The following is a 20266-nucleotide window of genomic DNA, read 5'->3' as shown; positions in this document are numbered from 1 at the left end:
CAAATGGGATAATTAGTAATACTCCGCGAGGAGCCGTACTCTTTTTCTACTACAGTTCTTGAGATGAAAACGAGCATAGTGGAGTACTCTTCTAGGGAATGCTGGCTGCGAGTTTCTTGAGTTACTGCTAATCAAAAGTTCTCAAACCTGCAAATTTGAGTCGATCTAGAGAGCTATACATACTAGCATTGTGCACAAGGCCCTTTTGGAATGCTTATTGTACCTCAACTCCGGGGCGGATATTTAAAATTTAATTATAGACACATGCAAAGGTCAGCAACCGCAAAAAATTTCGTGGCAATAAAACATAGAAAACGACATGTGAGAGCTTTTATTCTTCGCAGTTAAATTACACAATCACTCATTCGTGCGCAGTATTTGTGGATTTGTGTTTCGTGGTGTCTCTACAAGTAGTGGAGATCATCAGTTCACTTTGAAATGGGCAGCATGGCCAACACTGCCTGGTCCATCGTCTCTCGCATTGTCCGATTGCGGGCCGCTCATGCAAGGATGGCTCCGTAGCTCCATGGACATGTGTGGATGTTTCCCCAGTTGACATTCGATAAGTCACGCACCAGCGGGGAACAGTTCTTCGTTTGTTCAGTAGCAGAAGCAGCAGCAATAAAAGGAATAATGCAACCGTCCGTTCTCGGTGAAATTACACGATTAGAAACGGCACTGGTAACAGAAATTCCAAGCGGGATCACCAGTAGCCACCTTTCGAGCCGCCAGCACCGTAGCTGCCGCCGCCGTAGCCGCCCTTGGATGCGCCGCCACGGTAACTGCCACCACCATATCCGCCACCTCCATAACCACCAGCACCTTGACCTCCGTGTCCACCGCCATGTCCGCTTCCCTTGCCGCTTCCGTAGCCACCGCCACCGTAGCCTCCGTGGTGTCCGCCTCCGAAACCACCCTTGCCACCACCGCTTCCGCCTCCAGAGTAGCCGCCATGATGCCCGGCGGACAGGCCGCCACCGGAGCCCGCTAGCCCACCACCGAGTCCACCTCCGAGCCCACCATCAAGTCCGCCACCAAGTCCGCCTCCCAGGCCGCCGCTGGAGTAGCCACCTTTGCTGCCGCCAAAGCCACCGTGATGACCTCCTCCGAAGCCCCCTTTACCGCCGTGGCCACCCTTACCGGATCCATAGCCCCCACCGCCGAAGCCGCTTTTGCTGCCGCCGTAGCCACCGAGTCCACCACCAAAACCACCCTTCCCTCCGGAAAGAGCGCCACCACTCGCGCCACCGCTCCCGTAACCTCCGTGATGTCCTCCAGCGAAGCCTGCGCCAGAGGTTGGTCCAGCGCCAGCGTAGCTTCCAGCGGATGATCCATAGCCACCTGAAGAAAGTCCTCCCGAGGTACCGTAGCCTCCACCCGATGGACCGCCTACGCTATATCCGGCTTGTCCCAGAGAAGAGTAGCCGCCCGCGGCGGGTCCCGCGGCAGCGCCATAGCCTCCGGCGCTCGGTCCTCCGGATCCATAGCCACCTTGAGCCGAAGAGAAATCGCCCGCACCTGCGCCTGCGCCAGCGCCGGCGTCCGAGATGGGAACCTTCAGGACGATTACCTTGGCTGGAATGGTAACAGCGTTTCCAGAAAATCCACCGCTACCGAAGCCGCCAGATCCCCCGAGACCCGCGCTGCCGAGAGCACTACCCAGGGCGCTGCTGAGGCTTGTACCGCCAAGTCCAGCACCTCCGAGGCTTCCGCCCCCAAGACCACCACCGCCGTAGCCGCCAGCTCCGCCAGCAGAGAGCTTGCTAGCCTTGAACTTGGAGTAGCCGCCTCCCGACAGTCCGCCGCTGCCGCCGCTGCCTCCGTAGCCACCAGCCCCACTACTGTAGCCTCCAGCGCCACCGCTGTAGCTACCAGTACTGCCGCCATAGCCGCCAGAACCACCTCCGTAGCCGCCGGTTCCGCCGCCGTAGCTGCCAGTGCTGCCTGAGTGACCTCCCGCGCCTCCCCCATACCCACCGGAGGTTCCTCCGTGGCCGCCAGATGCTCCCGTGTAGCCGCCCACAGCTCCACCTGTGTATCCGCCGAGGCCTCCACTGTAGCTGCCGGTTCCTCCTCCGTAAGAGCCAGCACCACTGGCGGGACCGTAGCTCCCGGCGCCGGCTCCGTAGCCACCAGTACTACCACCGTATCCGCCAGTGCTACCTCCATAGCCACCAGAGCCACCACCGTAGCCGCCAGTGCCACCGCCGTAGCCGCCAGTGCTACCGCCGTAGCCTCCAGTTCCTATACTGTAGCTTCCGGAGGGACCGGCGCCTCCAGCATAGCTACCGGCTCCACCGTCTCCGTAGCCTCCCGTTCCGGCCCCGGCCGAGTAAGACGAATGCGCAGGCCCTCCCGCAGCAGCAGAGGAGCCTCCGAGACCGCCGCCGTAGCTGCCAGAGTGATGGCCGCCGAGGCCGCTACCGCCGTAGCCGCCAGCACCAGCACCATAGCTAGAAGCTCCGTAGCCGCCAAGTCCCCCAGAGGCGAGTCCGGACCCATAGCTGCTGTGCCCGTGGTGTGCGCCGCTGCCACCGCCGCCGCCGCTAAGGTGGCCGGCAAGGGATACACCCACAAGGGCGGCCAGGAAGGCGAAAGAAAGCTGCAGGAAGAAGTCGTGAGCTTAGCAACTGTACCAAGACTGGGTCAAAGGAACACCTCCGTGCTGTTTTAGTATGTAATCACTATCCCGTTCTCTTGAAAGGGAGTACTGTTTTTTCTAAAGTACTTGGTTAGCTTTTTCTACATCAGCTGAAGTAGAACGATGTCCCTCTTTCCCTCGATAGAGGTGAAGGCGAAGCTTTTGCTTGAACACATAAACGAACAATTCTACTCTTGTCCGCAAGAATCCCGACATGTCCAGACAGTGTTGGATAATGCTACGGGTTAGAATTTTTCAGGACGAATCACAACCTGAATTGAGAGACCGGTAGCATGTAGCATGAGGTGCAGGCTTGTGTACATTAAAATGTGAATGACTATACACGAATGAGGACAACCTAAAGAGCACCTGACACTCCGCCATTGATAGGGTCGTGCATCTCAGTCAATTTCCAAATGGAGGGCATATGCTAATTTTCGCTCGGCTACTCCACGAAATAGAGCAAAACGGTATTCAGGTATTTTTTTTTGTCACTTCGTTATTCAGAAACTTTAACTTTTACTCACTAGCGCAATTCAGCGGCTAAGCGTGTTTTTTTTTTAATTCATCGACTAACAATATTTTGCTACAATTTCGAATCGTTCTAAACTCATCAGTTGGTAACTGTTCTCTTGCTGGGCTGAACAAACAAGGTCTGAAGGTCTGTTATACATGGAAAGCGAAATGCATGTCCGCACCTATGTTTTCTAAATGAATTAATTATCTACAATGATTGTAGAAAACTAAAATTATATTATTGATGAAAAATTGAAAATAAAGTTTAATATGTTGGTGGCATGTGTTGATATCTTATAGACTCACAAACGTAAAAACTTGATAAGAGATTGCTGACCACAAGATTCGACCGTCACACGTACAGCGGCAAACATTGGGAGTGAAGTATATTTTACCGTCATCTCGAATACAGTGAAAACCTTGGAAGGCTCTGATCCTGCGTGCTAGCACCATAAGCAGGACGCAGCTTCAAAAAAAAAAAATATATATATATAGTGTCTAGAGCAGTGTCTGCTTTCTGAAGCTGTAGACGAGGCGTCTACAGCTTCAGAAAACAGACACTGCTCTGGAAACTTCGCTTGCACTGTCAGCTCAGCACGCAAAAGCCTTCATCGGCCCAAGTGAAACAATGAATAATCCAGATTTTATGACTGCACTATTGACTTTCGTACCCGGAAACGGCACTTGTTCATCACTGATAAAAAAATGGTGGCTTTTTTGCCCAAGTGTGTCAAGGCACTCCAGACGAGTGTGACACGGGGGAAAGCATTGCCTGCATATACTAATATTATTAACTTAATTACAGCCACTGGAAGTTTAAATACGAACTGAAGTTGCAGCGGCGTGATTTAGTGTCTATCGCTCCTGAGCGATACACGCTGACCTGCGGCCAGGGGTCACGCTGCGCTGGCCATATGGTCCCGCTTCAGTGGAGAAACCGAACGTCATTTGAAGGACCATAATCTTCTGCTGTATAAACACTCATACCGCAAATATTATTTATTCTAAACGTGCTGGTTATTTAACTGCTGGATTCCTCAATTTAACAGCAAGATAAAAAAAAAATGTGAGCGATAGGACGCCAAAGCGCAAGAAGAACAATCAATGAAAAACAATTCGATCGGTTGGATTGAATTGCCTCTACATATTCGTGCTGAGCGTCAGTGTTTTTCTCCCGTACTTACAAACCCAGTTTCCTCCGTCTTGCCATTGTTTTAATCGCGAACAATAATCTGTTTCGGTTACTTCGTACGAGGAGATAAGCGTTGCGCTCCGAACATGCCAAGCACAAACATGCGTCTATCAAACCATCTTTCTTAAACTTGCCAAACCGAAAACAAGAGAAACTTACCATAACCCGATGGCCGCCATCTCGGAAGCTCGCCTCGCCCTATCTGACTAGATGACAGAGCTAGCAGCCCTCAGGCACGTGTGCAAAACCATCAAGAGAATAGAGCACTGTCAGTTAGTGACGGACGCGGCGGTGGCGTCGCACGCGTAGACCTGGACGGAACTCGGTTATGGCGGAAGTGTGGCCTGACGAACGAGAGGGAAGGCGGTTTTCGGGTCACTGCCGCCTCTCTCCTTAGAACAGGTTCCTCGACTGGATCAGAGAGAAAGTGGAACTCGGGGCGTTTCGAGCCGACTCTCGCCGCACGACGGCCCGCAAGAAGACAAAGCGCGGCGGTTCATTCCCAGTCGAGAGTCGACCGACCTAGTGAACATCTCCGTGCCGGTAGTTCTCAATATATAAAGCAGCTTCTTTAATCATGGAAGCATCGCAGTTAAGTGCAAGTCCTGGAGATGCCGGGCATTAAGCGATGTGGCGTAGTGTTTATGGCGGAGCACCGGCTAGAGGAAGTGTGGGCATACTACTCCGTTTGAGCTGGTAGGATCGACCACAGAGGACGCCAGGAGCCCTCGAAGCCAATACCATGCTGTGTGAATGTCACGTGACCTTTAGAAAGGGCGCAGCGACATTCCAGGCGCCTAGGCACGTGACATACGTTTAAGACGCTGGATTGCCTGGAAGTGCTCGTAGCGTCCGCTGCGATTTTTTTTGAACGTGTAACGAAGAATAGTACTAAGTTTTGAATAAAGTACGCCGGTTCAAAGTATCTGAATGTGCAAGGCCACTGAACCTTAGCGAGTAGTCACGATCAACGTCGTAGATGGCGAAAGAGGGCTCTCCGAAGGCTCACAGAATCGTGACCTTGCATACCTAGGAAACCGACCTTCCTGGGTGTATAAATGACGAGGTGCTTGACCGCTAAGTTGGGATATCCTTCCAGGTCGCTGCCATCCCGTTTAGTAAACTGAGGGTAATGGCTGTAGACCTTCACGCCCCTGACTTGTACGGAAATGCGGGAAGCACGGACGGCCTCCCATACAGCCTCTGGTCGGTGTGAGATCGACCGTGAGGGCGACTTTTCTCTCCAGAATAGAATGCCACATTTGCCGTGCTATAATTAGAAACGGCAGCTCAAAAAAAGAAAAAAAGCGGAGGATTTCTCGGTACGGTTTCGGTTATTTGGTACTGCGAGTTCCAGCTGCCTGTTGACCTCTCAATTTGGAGCAGGAAGGATAGTCATGTAGGCTGGGAATAGGCACGGCTTACGCGTTTACGGTACAGTTATGCTGGTTCCCAAACGTTATATTCTTCGCATAGTTGCGAACAGGAAACGGGAAGTCGGGATCAAATCTAAAGTGAATTTCCTCGAATGTTTCCTCAGTAACACGCACATAATCATTACGTGCATTCGCTCCGACGCTAGATCTCATTTTTTCGTGCTCGATACATCACTAACTATACTTTAACGTGAGCGCGGGTAAACTAAGAGTTTGGTTTCATGTGTTTCGTTTGTGCTATATCAACTTCTCCAGGGCTTAGCATCCAGGCGAAAAATGCCTAGTCACCGGGCTGTGGGCCGATCCGTGGCGCCTGTTATATACTACAAATCAAGGCTACTTCGCATGCTGAGACCACGTTTCACAGCCCAGTGGACAATGATGGCGGTGCGCAGGTGATTGTAGGAATGGTCTGTATAATGTTACGCGCGGAAGGACGTGGCGTTAGGATGCATGCCCGACCACCGTTCTCTCCAGTCTTGACTGTGCGACGCCGCAAGACAGCTGTAGATACACGAGCGGATGTTAAGCCGAAATAAATTAGCCTCCAGGAGTTAATTATTTCCGTCATTAACACTGTATTACCGGAATACTGATGTCGGTAATACATGTTTGTATTACTGCCATACTGAGCACTTGACAGAAACGTTGTGTCTAGATCTTAGACTTAGAGGATGTCAAGGGAGGTGCTCGTGGTTTGCGCTCCATAAAATTGTGTCGTAAAACTGCTGTTTTCACTTTCAAAAAGACATAATACGATGTATAATAAAATTAAATTCACAGCTCCAAGAAACAAGAAACTTCAGCTTAGTCTCGGATGGAGCAGGGGCCTTCGAATAATTTTAAGACTTTCAGGTTATTCATAGACACGATTAGATTATTGTTGATTGTATATATATATATATATATATATATATATATATATATATATATATATATATATATATATATAGATATATACATGACAATAGCTTTGCACACTGACGACATAAACTTTGAATTGGATTCCTACCTTTGGGCTGATTCACGATAATTTTTGCCATTACGCGCTAGGTGAAAGCGAGAAAAAAATATGCCTTTTTACGTCGTCCCTGCAACATATTGTCACCATTATGAAAAAAAAAATCTTGCTATTCTGCGTTACAGAAGGTACGCGAACACAAAAACGGCTGAAATATTAATCTTTTTCGTGCATCGTTATGCTAAGTTTTTCTAAGCTTCACATTAAGCAGTAGCAACATCGGTTGAATCTTCTCTCTTGTTACGAACAGTAGGCTGAACTTTAATTGGACCGAACAATATTGTGTCTAGTCATTTAATGAAAGACGTTAGCACACAGAGTATTAATGCTACTCTAATTCCAGAAGGCGTTTTCTGTAAAAGGTAATTTCTGAACCCAAGATTTTTAATCACTATACAACCATCGTCGCCAAAAAAAAACAAAAAAACTCGCACAGTTTATTGTACATATTGTATAATCTGACATGCCAAAAATAAAATTGAGTAAATAGATAAAAATAATATAGCGCAGTGCATCTCCGCTCCAGTTGTTTGCTCTCCGACCTCAATTATGACGGATGAATGTTAGGAACTATCCTCGCCCTGCAAGCACCACGCTCGAACGAAGATTACCTCCGGCGTGCGCCGAACAAAGAAAGGGGCCCCGTGATGCCAAAAAACAAGAGATGCGTGCATGCACGCTCACGCCCCCAGCAATTTCAAATACCACTTCCACTTCCGTCATACAAAGAGAAGGATTGTGCGCTGAGGTAAACGGGTTTGAAAGAAAGAGCGCGACTTGCATCTTCAGGTTCTAAACGTGCTTGCCCAAAAGTGAGATGCTTGTCTACGTAGAATTCATAAAAAGTTAGTAATCTAATTATTGACAAAATATTCGACTTTTTCCAGACTGAAAGATTTAGATATTTAGGGCTTTCCCTGCCGAACGTGTCTTCGACACCGCCCCATGACGACTTGTACGTCTTATTAGAGATACGCGAGCCTTTCGTATCGAACTCATCGAAAAATGGGGCTTACCTTCAGAACACACGTAATAAACAATTAGCTAAAACGTAAAATGGCTAAAAAAGGGGCCATCTGAGAATCAGCAGAAACTTAGACAAATCAATCTATCTCGCTGTTTGACAAGTTTCACAAGTCACAATATATTTTGCTGTTTTACAAGTGTCGAAATTTCTCGTACGTTCTGTTTTGTATGTTTTTATTTAAATATTTCTAGTTCTAATAAAGATCAAGCAATACAAGACAAACCCTTTTATGTCTGATGACTCGCTAAAAAAAAAATAAAGCATTCTAGGTAACGAGAGGTATCCTCGAAGAGTTATTTTTGACACGCTCTTTTTTAAATTTCTACACTATTCGATCTCAGTTTCTCGTAGTCCCCGCGAAAATACTGTTTAAACAAAACCAGGGTAGCCCTGCAATTCCAACTTGCCGTTCGCTAGATTGCATTTCCAAAGATTGCAATTCACACAACCCTCCGCGCGATCCGGGAAGAACCATAACATGTCATTAATTTAAATATGTATAACGAGAGTTTTATATAGTTGCTGAAAGCTTAAGAAACTCAGGGCGTGTTGAACTATGTTTGCGGGTCTTGCTTCGTGATTCGCTCTTCGGCTTTCTAATCGGAGAATACTGAATTCTCGTTGGCTGCGGAGCAATAAGATGCTCGGGTCTGTGCAGGCCCTGCGTTTCTTAAGCTGTCAGTACCTATACGTAAAACAAAATTCACTTCTCCAGGTACGTTAGCCATCTGCGTCATCCCCCGCTTTCACAGATTCTTATGAACGGTTGCCCTGTGTCCGCCTCCACCGCCGCCTTCCCGGTGAAGCCACCCTAGCGATCTCGCCCCACCGGACACCTGGGCCAGGGGTCCCCTGGTGCCCCACTCACCGTCGGTCCCATGGTAGTTCCTCGGCTGTGCGCGCACCAGAAGCTGAACGCCTCTCTGTCCTCCATGGCCGCGTCCCGGCCGCCTTTATAGTCGTCGCTTCCGAGGAGCGGCGGGAGGAGTGGCGGGAGGAGCTCCGAGCGGGCTTCCCTTTCCGCCGCTGCTAATCGCGCCATCACGAATCCCGTTGTCCCACGGCCGCCGCTGCCTCGTCCTGGACGTGCCCCCTCCCCTTTCTTCTTCGCGACCGCGGCCCGGTGACGCCGTCGTCACAGTCTCCCCTCCGGCGGCAGCCACAGCAAACAAATTTGCCAAAAGGTTGAGCAGACATATTAAGTGGGTCGCGGCCGAGGGTCATCTGGCAATTACCCTGCTCGGAAAGAAGAAGTGTCGAGAAAACACTTTCTCTGTGCCTCTTCTACAAAAAAACAACTACAACGTTGGTTGTTGTTTTGACGCTCTTATTGTTCGCTGCCGTTGCGGTTGTCGTCGTTTTTGAGTGAACGGGGCGCTGATGGGCACAGCGACCCTTGTTTACGTGAGAAACGCTGGCTGTACACGGTTGGCTTCGTCTATGGCCACTTCGATTGGGCTCGCTATCCGGTGCGGCCAGAGTGGACAAATACTGACGTACGTCAACATGGACTAATGTACTCCGGTTAGGGACACATTGTTGTTTAAGTTTCAGCTTTGTTCGGAAGTGCTTAGAATAGAATAGAAGAGCCTCATAGGTAACATAGAGGTTTTATAAGACACTCTAACGAAACGGCTTAAGCCTCAGGGGCCTGGGCACGTCGCCCGGCAGGTGGTAAAACGAAATACAATGCAAAGGATATGCTCCTGCTAAAAGTATCTACATAAGAAAATGAATTTTTAAGTTTCATTGATTAAAAAAAATATCAACAAAATAAAGTTACCCATGTCTGCTCCTGCGTTAGTGATGGAAACTCAAAGTCAACTTATATTAAATTGGCTTTAGTCTCCAGTGCTAAGGCAGGAGCAGACAGGGTAACTTTATTTTTAATATTTTGTCTAACCATGAATAACTTGATAAACGCCAGAAATAACAACAAAAATATTGGAGTCCCAATATTTAGCGAGGGGATCGACACATACATAACAAAGGACCTTTAAAACAAGCTTCACTGTGCTAAGTTTGGTAGCGCAGTTTGAAGTTTTTGTCTCAGCGTAATTCATAGCAATGAGTCTGGTAAATTGTTTAATATGTCAGGTGCATAATATGCCCGCGTACGCTCACCATATGTTGTACTAACTTGTCACAGATCAAAGTGATGTGATAGCCTCAGCAGGTGCCGTTGGGTGTGCGTTGTTGTAAAATTATTATTCCAATATTGTTGTAAAACAACAATTAAAAAAACAACTAAAAAGGACGGAGGTGCATTGCATTGAGTATACAGGCACTTGAGATCTGAAGCCTATCAAACGTAGCACTTTTCAAAATGCATTTTAAGGAAGGCTTATTTCTGGTGAGCCAAAATAGGAGAGATACTGAGAAAGAAATATACTATAGCCTAAGCAACTATACCCCAGTGCTTATGTTAACATTTTTCTAACAGAGAAATTCAGGAACTTGCTAACATTATTGAGAAAGAGAGATCATAAAATGCCCTTCAATCGCTTACTCAAAGACGTCACTTGAGTACAGCAAGATAAATCTCGACTGAACTATAATCTCAGGTATTTTACTTATTTTACATATTCAATGGGATTAAATTGCATGCGCTACAACTGTAATTACGCAGTGACTACTGGATCTGAATGCTCGACTTGTTTATGCGTGATTTTAAAGCAAACGACTTGAGTGTTTGCACTCTAAAGGCGCCTCAAATCAAGAACACCTGGAGGTTGTGCAGAATTAAGTGTGACAGTAGCTTAATTGTTGTCCCAACCCAATTAGCGTTTCACTCGTAGCAATCAATCTTTTACCCACTAAGCGGTGACATCAAAAGAAATTGCGACATTATCCAAAGTGACTGGTGAAGGAGTGAACGACTGAATGAAGTTGAACCACGAGCGAAGGTATTCGGTGCCTCAGGAAATGTTTATGCAAGATGATTACTGGTTCTAAGCACTGTCATTTGAGGACGACTCTGCCAAACTGCCTCGCTGCCTGGTCTGCGCACCGTGGTCGGAGAGTCAAGCGAGCTCGTCTCGTACTTTTGAGGCTATTACGGCAGTTGCGGGTCATTCCGAGTTGTTCGGGACAGGTAGGAAATGCCCCCGTTTGACTCTGAGAAGTTTCGACGCATGCTTCGTCGTGTCTGCCATCAACCTGCTTGAGCTGGAGAAAAGTAACGTGCTAACTTATACAAATGAGGTGAATTTTTTAGTTATTAATTTGAGAAATATGTATGAGCACGCGCAGCCAACTTTCTGGACAAGCGCAGGTGCATTTTAAATATTCAGATGCTACGAAAGGGCTCGCACAATTTCTCTGGAAACCGATGTTCGTCAACCGTCAGTGGTCAGGTAAACTGAAGAAGCGTGACAAACGAGTTCGAAACGATTAATCTTTACATTGTAATTCACAATGCGTAAAAAAAAAACAAAAAAAAAAAAAAAAAAAGAAACTGCGCAGAGTTATTTTACGTTGGAGTGAAGAAATATTCCACCCCCAAAGTCAAACACTGCCATTAAATCAGTTAGAACAATGTTTTGTAACAACCATCCGGAAACCTGTGTTCAATCCATCCCGACGATTGATCAGCAGACACGGACGACTAAAACAGGGCTCTGCCGCGCATCGTCACACGCTCTTAATTTCGAAGCACGCGCGAGGGTACAGCTCAGCTCACTTTCTCGCGAGCATCAATTTTTAATGGCCTAATTGCCGATGTCCCTAAGCACGGGCTAGGGTGTGTCGCAGGCGGAAGTCATCCCTTGTGTCCACTCGAGGTGGCTGCGTCGCGTCGTCCCTCGCCAAGGTAACCCTCGCGGCTCGGGATTGATGTCAGTCTGCGGAACGAAGCGAGATAACGTCAGCTGTGAAGGAGCGCGACTTCGCTTCGCGTGGGAAGCTCAAGAGCTCGCTGCATAATGCATGCAGCATGACGAGACCGTGTACGCACACACTGCACTTGTGTAAACAGCCCGTGTCATTGGGGGAGTCTTCAAGATTGAAGGATGGCTTCGTGCTGCACCGTTATTTTCTACCAATTGTTTCTTTTGTACTGGTGGGTTCTTGCGTTTGTGAATGGTCACAAATCTGGAACGGTCAGTTCACCTTGAACTGACCGTTCCTTTGGTTTATGTTTATTTATACAAATATTTCCAACTCGGCACCCTTGGTGAATATATGACGAATCTAGGTTTTCCCAGGTCGTAGAAAGATTCCTCTATACAAGCTAAAAATATAAGTAGATATTAAATACTCTAAGGAAAGTTGAAATGATCAACAAAAGCTGTCAATATAAACTGGGGTCCTGTGTATATAATTAAAAATTCGAATTTGGTGCCCATTTTTCGAAGAAGCTCCCCCTTGTTTTACTTAGCGGTATAAAACATTTCGCGTATGGTTTGAAAACCGCGAATCTATGAGTTGCCATGATACCTTCATATAAATAACGCCTCTTTGATAAAATAACGATCTTTGGTTTTTATTGGCACTGGTTCTGTTTTAAATGATAATTTAAACTCGGCATGCCGTTTTTTATAAAGTTTTATTTTTGAACTTTGAATTGCAGAGACTTTTGTGAACTTGTAATGTATAGTGGTTCTTGAATTTTGAATTGCCTCATAATCAATGCCCGCATAAGCGAACACCTTGGTGACACACACGCGATAGAACCATGTAAGTGTTAAGGTAAATATAAGCTATCCTAGAGAAAAGAGGTGCTGGAACAGTAAGAGCTGAAACAAGAGGGCAAATTGCGTGGTATGTGAGAAAGAATCATTAAATCAGGTGACTTCCTTGTATTTATTACATGGTAATGCTTAAACACAATTTCATTATTACTGGTTTGTTTTTGTGTTTGTAGGGTACATGTTTTATATATTTTATTTTTATTAAATATCCTACATGCCCGCGCATGTGCGTGTGAGGAGTGCTCGTAGGTATTGATTTGTTCGTATCAAGCTTTACTTTTGATGCACTCTTAAAATATCATTGTGGCAATTAAATAAAGTATTAGATAATAAAAAATCATAATAGAGACCAATATTAGTGTTCTTCATGTTTTCAAATATCTGCGAAAATATATGATTCGAACGTATAACATCATATTCTGAGAAACAATATTAGGATTTTATGGCTTTCTAATAGACAGGCCACTAATGATACACTTAATATTATTTTACAATTTGTTTAGCAGTTGTTTGTCAGCACGGCAGGCGGATACCGTGTATTTTGAGCACTCAAAGAGTTCAAGTTCTGTTCGTCATTTAGTACTTTTACATACGCTAAAACCTTATGACTTGAGTTACCAGATTTTGCACATCATCTTAAAATCATTTTACTGAAAAAAGTTTTTTTTTATTGCCTTTAAAAAAATTTAGGAGGTTATATTTTTTACTAATGTGTGCCTCTAATCTAAATACCCAGAAAAGAGGGTCGCAATTGGTTACAAAATTATCATGAATTATATATACGTATAAAGCTAACGCGCTACGAACAACAGGCTTCCTTAAAAAGAACACCCGTGTTTTTAAAGCTCATGATTTGTGTAATGTTCCAATACTACTTAAAAACAGGCTAGAATTCTTGTCTGCACGAGAATATCTCGTCCTAACGTTTTACTTTGAGAATCTTTTGCTGTCTCTCACATCATTCGACGGTTAACACGGGGTTGCTCGAAAAAGGAACGGTCATAACGCTGAGACTGGATATCATTCAACTCTTTCCTCGGACCACCGGCATGCACTTTTCAACGTGTGAGCGGTTTCCGAGTCCAACGTTTCGGAGAACTTGCGGGATGCAGATCAAAAATTTCCTCGGAGGATAACTGTCCCAACTTCCGCAGACTTTTTTTGTTTTTTCGCTTTCAAAGAAAGTTACCGGAACATCATTCCGGCATAATGTTGCTTCAAAAGTCTTCGCTGAAGAGAAAGCATAAACGAGAACTTCTTCTTGTTTCAAAGCCGCGCGCTACTAAGGAAGAACACAAACGAAAGAAGCGAGAACGCAACAAAGTAGCCTGTTGTGTCACAATTCCTTTTGGGTCGTAAGAGGAAAAAAGTGCCTGAGGCATTAGGCTGAGAAATGTGGTTAACGGTCCTGTGTTTTGCGGGGCGTTTGGCGTTGAATCATACAAAATGAAAGGATGGCGCTTGCTGGACATGCTAAACGCACTAAGAATTCCATGGAAGTGTGCATTCTCCATGTGGAAATTACCCGCACAAGGTTAGGGGTCAGGACGACGCCTGTGACACTCAAGAGGAATAAAACCTTGCAGATGCCTGGCTGGTATTACTTGGCTTTCTACTGAGCTTCTGAACGCTTGAATTTTCTGAAAGGCATAAATTGAAATTTGATTTTGAACTTATACTTTCGCGCGTGTAGCTTAGCAGGAAGCTGCCTGGGTCAACCCGTGAGCCAATTGTCTTTAACAGGGACAGAAATTACCAGTGTTGCGAAAACCAGTATGCAGCTGTTTCTATTGCGGTAATCTTTTAAATCCTCGAAGTATTACAAATTAAGGCAATGTTTCTAGAATTAACTGAACAATAAATATTATGTTACCTTTTTATGCGATCATGGTGTGCACAATAAAGAGGCGGGTATCCGAGCTACATTTATTCGAGATTTGATAAATAGCCCCTAAACATAGGGCCTAAAACTATTAATCTGCTACTGTATTATTTGGTCTATGAGCACTGTCAAGCCCGAACGCATAGAGAAATAAATCCTAGTAAATGTCTGGCACCATTTTGCATCACCAGATGCGGGGCTTTCTTTTAAAGTAAATTTTTGAAACGTCCGTAGATATTTTTGTGCATTCTTGTTGTCGACATTTACTGATTGGCTTGTCAGTGGCTGTTTTTACTTGTTTGTGCACTGCTTCATAAACGGAAAGTTCTCGATTTCCCGGGGGGGGGGGGGGGGGGGGGGAATCCCTGGCCCTCTTCCCCCCCCCTTCGGGAAATGTTTGGGACGTTTCTTGAAACAGCCGTCCCGAGCGTGTGTAATCCCCTGGATAACGTAGTATAAGCATCCTGACGGCATGCTAACTACATAAATGTCTGCTTTTGTGGCCCTATAATTCAGCTGTCATTGCGATTGTGATCAGTGATTTCCGTGGTTCAAGCACACTAACCTTAATGAATTGCTTTAACGTTTGGGAAAACAAAATGGGGATTACAAAACATATTATGTCGTCTACTTCCGTAGGCTGCAGGTCTGCTAGAGGTGTCACTGTCGTCATTCGCAACTACTTCCAAGGGCTTTTGAAGGAGCTGCCAGCACTAGCCTTTATCGCATCTGGTAATTGTACGCAAGGTCTTCGAACAGGACTGCGCGAATAGTTAGAAAACTTTATCCACTGGGCGCCAGCTATCAATATGTTCAATATGGGCAGGCACCAGGGCGCCCAGATACATTTTTATGTATCCGCTAAGCGCCAGCTATCGATATGTGGAGACACCGGGGCGCACAGATGAGGTTACTGAGGTGCACCCAGATGTTCCGGAGGCGATGGTACTTGCTTTTCCGAAGAGATCGGGAGAGAAGGGAGGGGGGGGGGGGGAGAGGGGGGAGCGCGGCATTGCCGGGGGGGGGGGGGGGGGTGGAGGGCCTCTTAGTTCTACCATAGTCGGCGTTTATGCTCTGACTTTACCAGCCCTTCTTGTCGGTGTGCTGTTGTAGTTTACCCTATCCGCAATTTATTGCTTATTTAAGGTTCCAGAGTAGGATCCCTAGACGAAAGCACAAATACTCAACATAAAATCGAGCGAAGTAATATATATTTATATATATATGACTAGGTGAATGTGTGATGGTTACAGTTATTAACGTATTGTAACTATAAGAGTGTTCTTGACAATTTACTTAATATTATATACGGCCATTGATCTACTCCCATAAAATTAGTTTATAACTTCGTATATGTTGAGGTGGTTTTAAACTGTACACAAACATCCCAGAAACCAATTTACTTGTGAATATGTTTCGGTCTGAAGCCAAGCCTTTCATATAAATATCTACCTAGCGTGACGTTTCCTATGCTGATTGTCATGTTCCTACGAAGTGTTGGAAGGAGTAATTTTAACCCCGACAATACCTAGGGCAAGGTCCTACATTAATTTATAACAAGTTTTGGGCTTGGTCGTTCCTTGCACATGTTCAGTATATTGATTCGCGTTTGCCTGGTGGGAAACCAGACATACATATATTGGTGGATTGTGCATTACAATTTTGAATTATAAAAAAAAAATCTGACCGCTTTGAGTGTGAAGGACACGTTTTTAACGCACTGGTTTCAATAGGCGCTTTAAACACGCGCCATATTACAGCCACCATTGCTGACTTCTATTGTCTTACCAAGATACCGAGCCACTGAGGCGGGCGTTGACGGGCCTCCACAAAGGCAAATTCTGGAGAGGACACAACATAATCTAAAATGGCAATAACCTGGCCTGTTATGTTAATGAAGAAGTGAAGTAAATTGAATAAAACGAAACAAATACTGAAGGTCAGCTACGGCGGGCGCTCATGCACGGCTGCTTAAAGGCGTCTATAGCGAAATTCCAAGCTCTTTTACCAACTCTAACATCGTAAACCGTGAAGCAGTGTATTTTTACTAAGACTGCGTTGCTGACGCTGTTCTCTATGTAATATTTATAACATTTATCTTTTATTTTATTACAATTTTTGAAGATTTGATGGTACAAGCAATTTTGTTATGTTCTAACGACCAATATTTCAACATTTTAAGCAAAATTATTGCGAAAGCAGACACTCAGGCACCAGAGCTTGCAGCCAGGGTACACCAGGAGTATCAAATGAGCATAAATTAATTTTATGAAAAAAAATCTTTATAGGTGTTGAAAACGGAAGCAACAGCAAACTCGGAATTTCAGAAAGTTTTCGTTTTCTTCCTGTCAGCCACTTGGAGTCGGGCATCGTAAGACGCGAAAATTTGAGGTCAAGAGCGGTAGTGGCTGCAGCTGCAGCAAGGATTTCCAGCTTGTCCCGACATCGAACGTTCTAACACTCTCGCCCCGAAATACAGATGACGATGGCCCATGACCCTCGCTGTCATTTGCATCAGATGTGTTTTGGGAACAGAGCTACCGGCTTCGTTCACGCCAATCGAAACCTGTCCAATTGAAAGCCGTTTTCAAGGAACGCGTTTGACTTATGTTAGTCCACACGGCCATCCTAAAGCAAATACAGAATCTTTATTTTAAGATGGCGATGCGAACGAAGAGCTCGGTAACCGCCGGTTCGACCTTCACGAAGGAAATTTCAGGAAGACGGGGATATACGAAATGATCACTTTGCCAGCACTGTTTCTAAGGCTGCCAATCTCTCCACTACCTTCATTTATTTTCTCTTTCTAACTTTAGGCATTTGTAAAGTGTACGGCGAGTTTATGTAGTGCGTTTTAAAACTTTTAGGGTAAAAAAAAAAAACATGTCAAAGCGCATCTTCTAGAATGCAATTGTTGCATAGGTTGCATAGCAGTTAAGGCCAGTAAGTAAAGAGCTTTGTCCTATTGTGGTTGTGTTTTTTATTGCTTGCGTTCACTTAGATTATTATTTCCATCATGTACATTGTATATGTGCGTCAATCAGTTATCCTTAAATTGTGCCTAAGATCAGTGGTGTGTAAATCTTTAAGGACGTTTGTTGACGTCCATGACGAACAAACCTTATTGACTTTTTGCCCATTATTGCAAGCTACAAAATGTTTAACATAGCGCATTGAAGGAGAAAGGGAGATTTATGTCCCCATCAGAAGCCATATAGCCTCTTTCTACACGTACAGCTAGCTTTAAAGCAGTCTTTGTGCCTGCAATAATACTTTCGCTACGCACACTGAATCGTGCCTTTGGTCACCCATAGCATCGACGAATGTAAGCAATCCAACCCACACTGGATAATAAGGCGGGGGGACAATAAAATCGTTTGGTCGCAACAGCAATAAGCGATCGCGGTCATAGGCTTCGAGTGTTAGAAGGATGTACTACAGAAGAGCATGGTGGCAAATGTTTAAAAATGACCACACTCCTCCTTCGTTGCAAACATTCGCAAAAAACAAACAAACAACAAAAACAGCAACACGAAGCCATGCGCCGCGCAGTAAACAAGATTTGTATTTAGCAAATAAAACCGGACGCCACTTTCAATGTAGCGACCTTGCGTGACTTTACCATTTGGGGTCAGAGTCGCCATTAGGCGGCGGTCTCGTGCATAGTACATGTTTGTGCTCAGGACTCGCGAGCGCGGGCCATGATCACGACTTACCCTGGCGTCCTCCCCGGCTCGTGTTCGACCACCGTCGGACATGTTCGGATGCGGTGACATTAATCGCTTCTCGTAACGGCTCTTTCAGCGTCCCTCCACGGATGGTGCTTGATGCGCCGTGTCATACTTTTTTTATCGATGCACAATTGTTGTGGCAGCGTTATAAAATAGTTTGCGGTTATGATCGTGTGAAAATAAGCTTTTCTTTCGTTGGTGAGTTTTTTGTTAGATTAATATAGCTCTAATTTAATTTGTGAATTTTTTTGAAGCTCCGGATTTTGGCCTAGTGCTTAATTGAGACATTGACAGAAATTTCAGGTGTTGTTTAGTAAACTTTTTCGCCGAAGACAGAATGTTTCTTAAATATTAGTTGGACGCACACTGTTTGTTAGAGTATCTACCATGCGATGGTAAGTGAACGATTCTTAATGTGAACTTTATTTGGATAGCCTCGACATCGTCTGTGTTCATACGTAGGGGGGATTTCTATGAGGTCAAGTGGGGTTACGAAGATGAAGACAACTCTATACAAATTGATTGACTGGTAATGTGCATTGTAATCGACAGTGACATTGAGAAAGAAAATTGCTGAAAGTAAAAAAATGCAAAAGTCTAGAAACAATTTACAGTTTCAAGTCAGTCTGGAAGCATTCAACAGAGTCATTCAACAAACCGTGCAATGCAAAGTTGCGATTATGCCAGTGACAAATGCAGCATATAATTAAACCACTGATCTCTATGACGATTGCTGGATTGCGTTTGCCCGCTCCGCGAATGCGGCCGCTGGCGGCCATCTTTTTGGTAGAGTTATATTACCTCTAGCCAAGGTACAGCTCCCTCAGCCACAATCATGGCAGACAGCGTTTTGGCAGGTGTGATGGCAGGCCGCCGTCAAATTATGGTGGGTGATATTTTGTGCTTGATTGAAATTGTTTGATGAAACATGTCTTTGAAACCCGGCGTGAAGGGTAGCCCGTCTTTGAGGACCCTGTGAAAGTTTCACGAAATCGCAGCACCGGGGAAAAGCAGCACAGCACGCATTGAAAGTCGCATCGAAAGAAGCATCGAAAGCAGACGCCGGTACGGCGTCTGCTTTCGATGCGAGCTGCGTTGCTTTCCCCCGGTGCTGAGCTTTCGTAGAACTTCCGCCGGGTCCTTAAAGATGAGGCTACCGTTCACGCCGGGTTTCAAGAATCTGCTTCGTCGAACAACTTCAATCAAGCACAAAATATCACCCACGGTACAGTGTATTAGATCCACGGCTATTTTATGGCAGTCTGCCGCCATTGTGCTGTCCGCCATATTACTATGGTGGCTAGAGATAATATAACTCTACCAAAAAGATGGCCGACCGTGGCCGCATTCCCGTCCATAGGCGGAGCTGGTCAAACGCGATCCAGCAAATAGACATAGAGATCAGTGAATAAAACTTATGATCACGTGCTTCTGATTTCAGGCGTCTAGCAAAATATATAAATGAAACATTCTTCCATATTTGGTGCAATTGTTCAGTCTCGCTTTCATAGCTGCTCCGGGGCGCCCTGAAGGCGCGCAACGTGATGGCCTCACGACGCAAAGCGAGCCCACCCTTTGGCGTCCTCTCTAATCCGCGTTGCCTCACTTCAGGCGCACCATCTTCCGTGGCTCTTCATTTGAAATTGACTCGAGGAAGATTTCATTGTAATCGGGGATTAGTGTCGCGTGGTATTAGCGCTGTTCGGCTCAAGTGATCTATCATGAAAGAAGAATGGTTCGGGGTCCTCGTGGGCATGGAGATTTATGTTTGTCCCTTGTCCTTCTTGTTCCCCTTCTGCAGGGATTATTTTCATCATTATTGCCCAGCTCGCTTGCCCCTTTGCATTTAATTGCATTATAATTATAAAATACCGGAGTTTTGTTTGGAGGCCACAGCAGTGGGAAAGGAGTCTGCCAAGGTATTCTACGGAGAAATCATTGTGCGATTGCGATTGAAAGCTGACTTTCACTAGGCTTGCATCCTTTGGGAAGCTTGCTTAAATTACTAGTTCCCGGCTTTGCGCCTATAGGTTAAAGAACGACAAAGTTTATTGAGCCGCTATGCTCAGTGCGCGTTGAGATTGGCGGAATATTTTGAGTCATTTGGTGCGTTGCTAAGGAAGGGTTGC

At 45.6% G+C, this 20266-nt stretch overlaps 1 protein-coding gene across 1 annotated transcript in view; it reads right to left on the bottom strand.

Moving 5' to 3' along the window:
* Positions 1–316: 316 nt before the first annotated feature.
* The window catches only part of LOC8051492 (glycine-rich cell wall structural protein 1.8), a 38848-nt gene continuing 18898 nt past the window's right edge, over positions 317–20266 (bottom strand). Inside the window, exons 4-5 of the mRNA XM_042293274.1 lie at positions 857–2602; positions 317–751 (exon numbers count right to left, since the gene is read on the bottom strand). Coding sequence (XP_042149208.1) covers positions 704–751; positions 857–2602 — 1794 coding nt within the window. The 3' untranslated portion in view covers positions 317–703. The remainder of the gene's footprint in view (positions 752–856; positions 2603–20266) is intronic.

This window comes from Ixodes scapularis, unplaced genomic scaffold (genome assembly GCF_016920785.2).
Source record: "Ixodes scapularis isolate PalLabHiFi unplaced genomic scaffold, ASM1692078v2 PGA_scaffold0__279_contigs__length_252992795, whole genome shotgun sequence".
In the NCBI taxonomy this organism is placed as follows: domain Eukaryota; kingdom Metazoa; phylum Arthropoda; class Arachnida; order Ixodida; family Ixodidae; genus Ixodes; species Ixodes scapularis.
The sequence above is the reverse complement of the archived record's forward strand: the minus strand, read 5'-3'. Positions and strand labels throughout refer to the sequence as shown.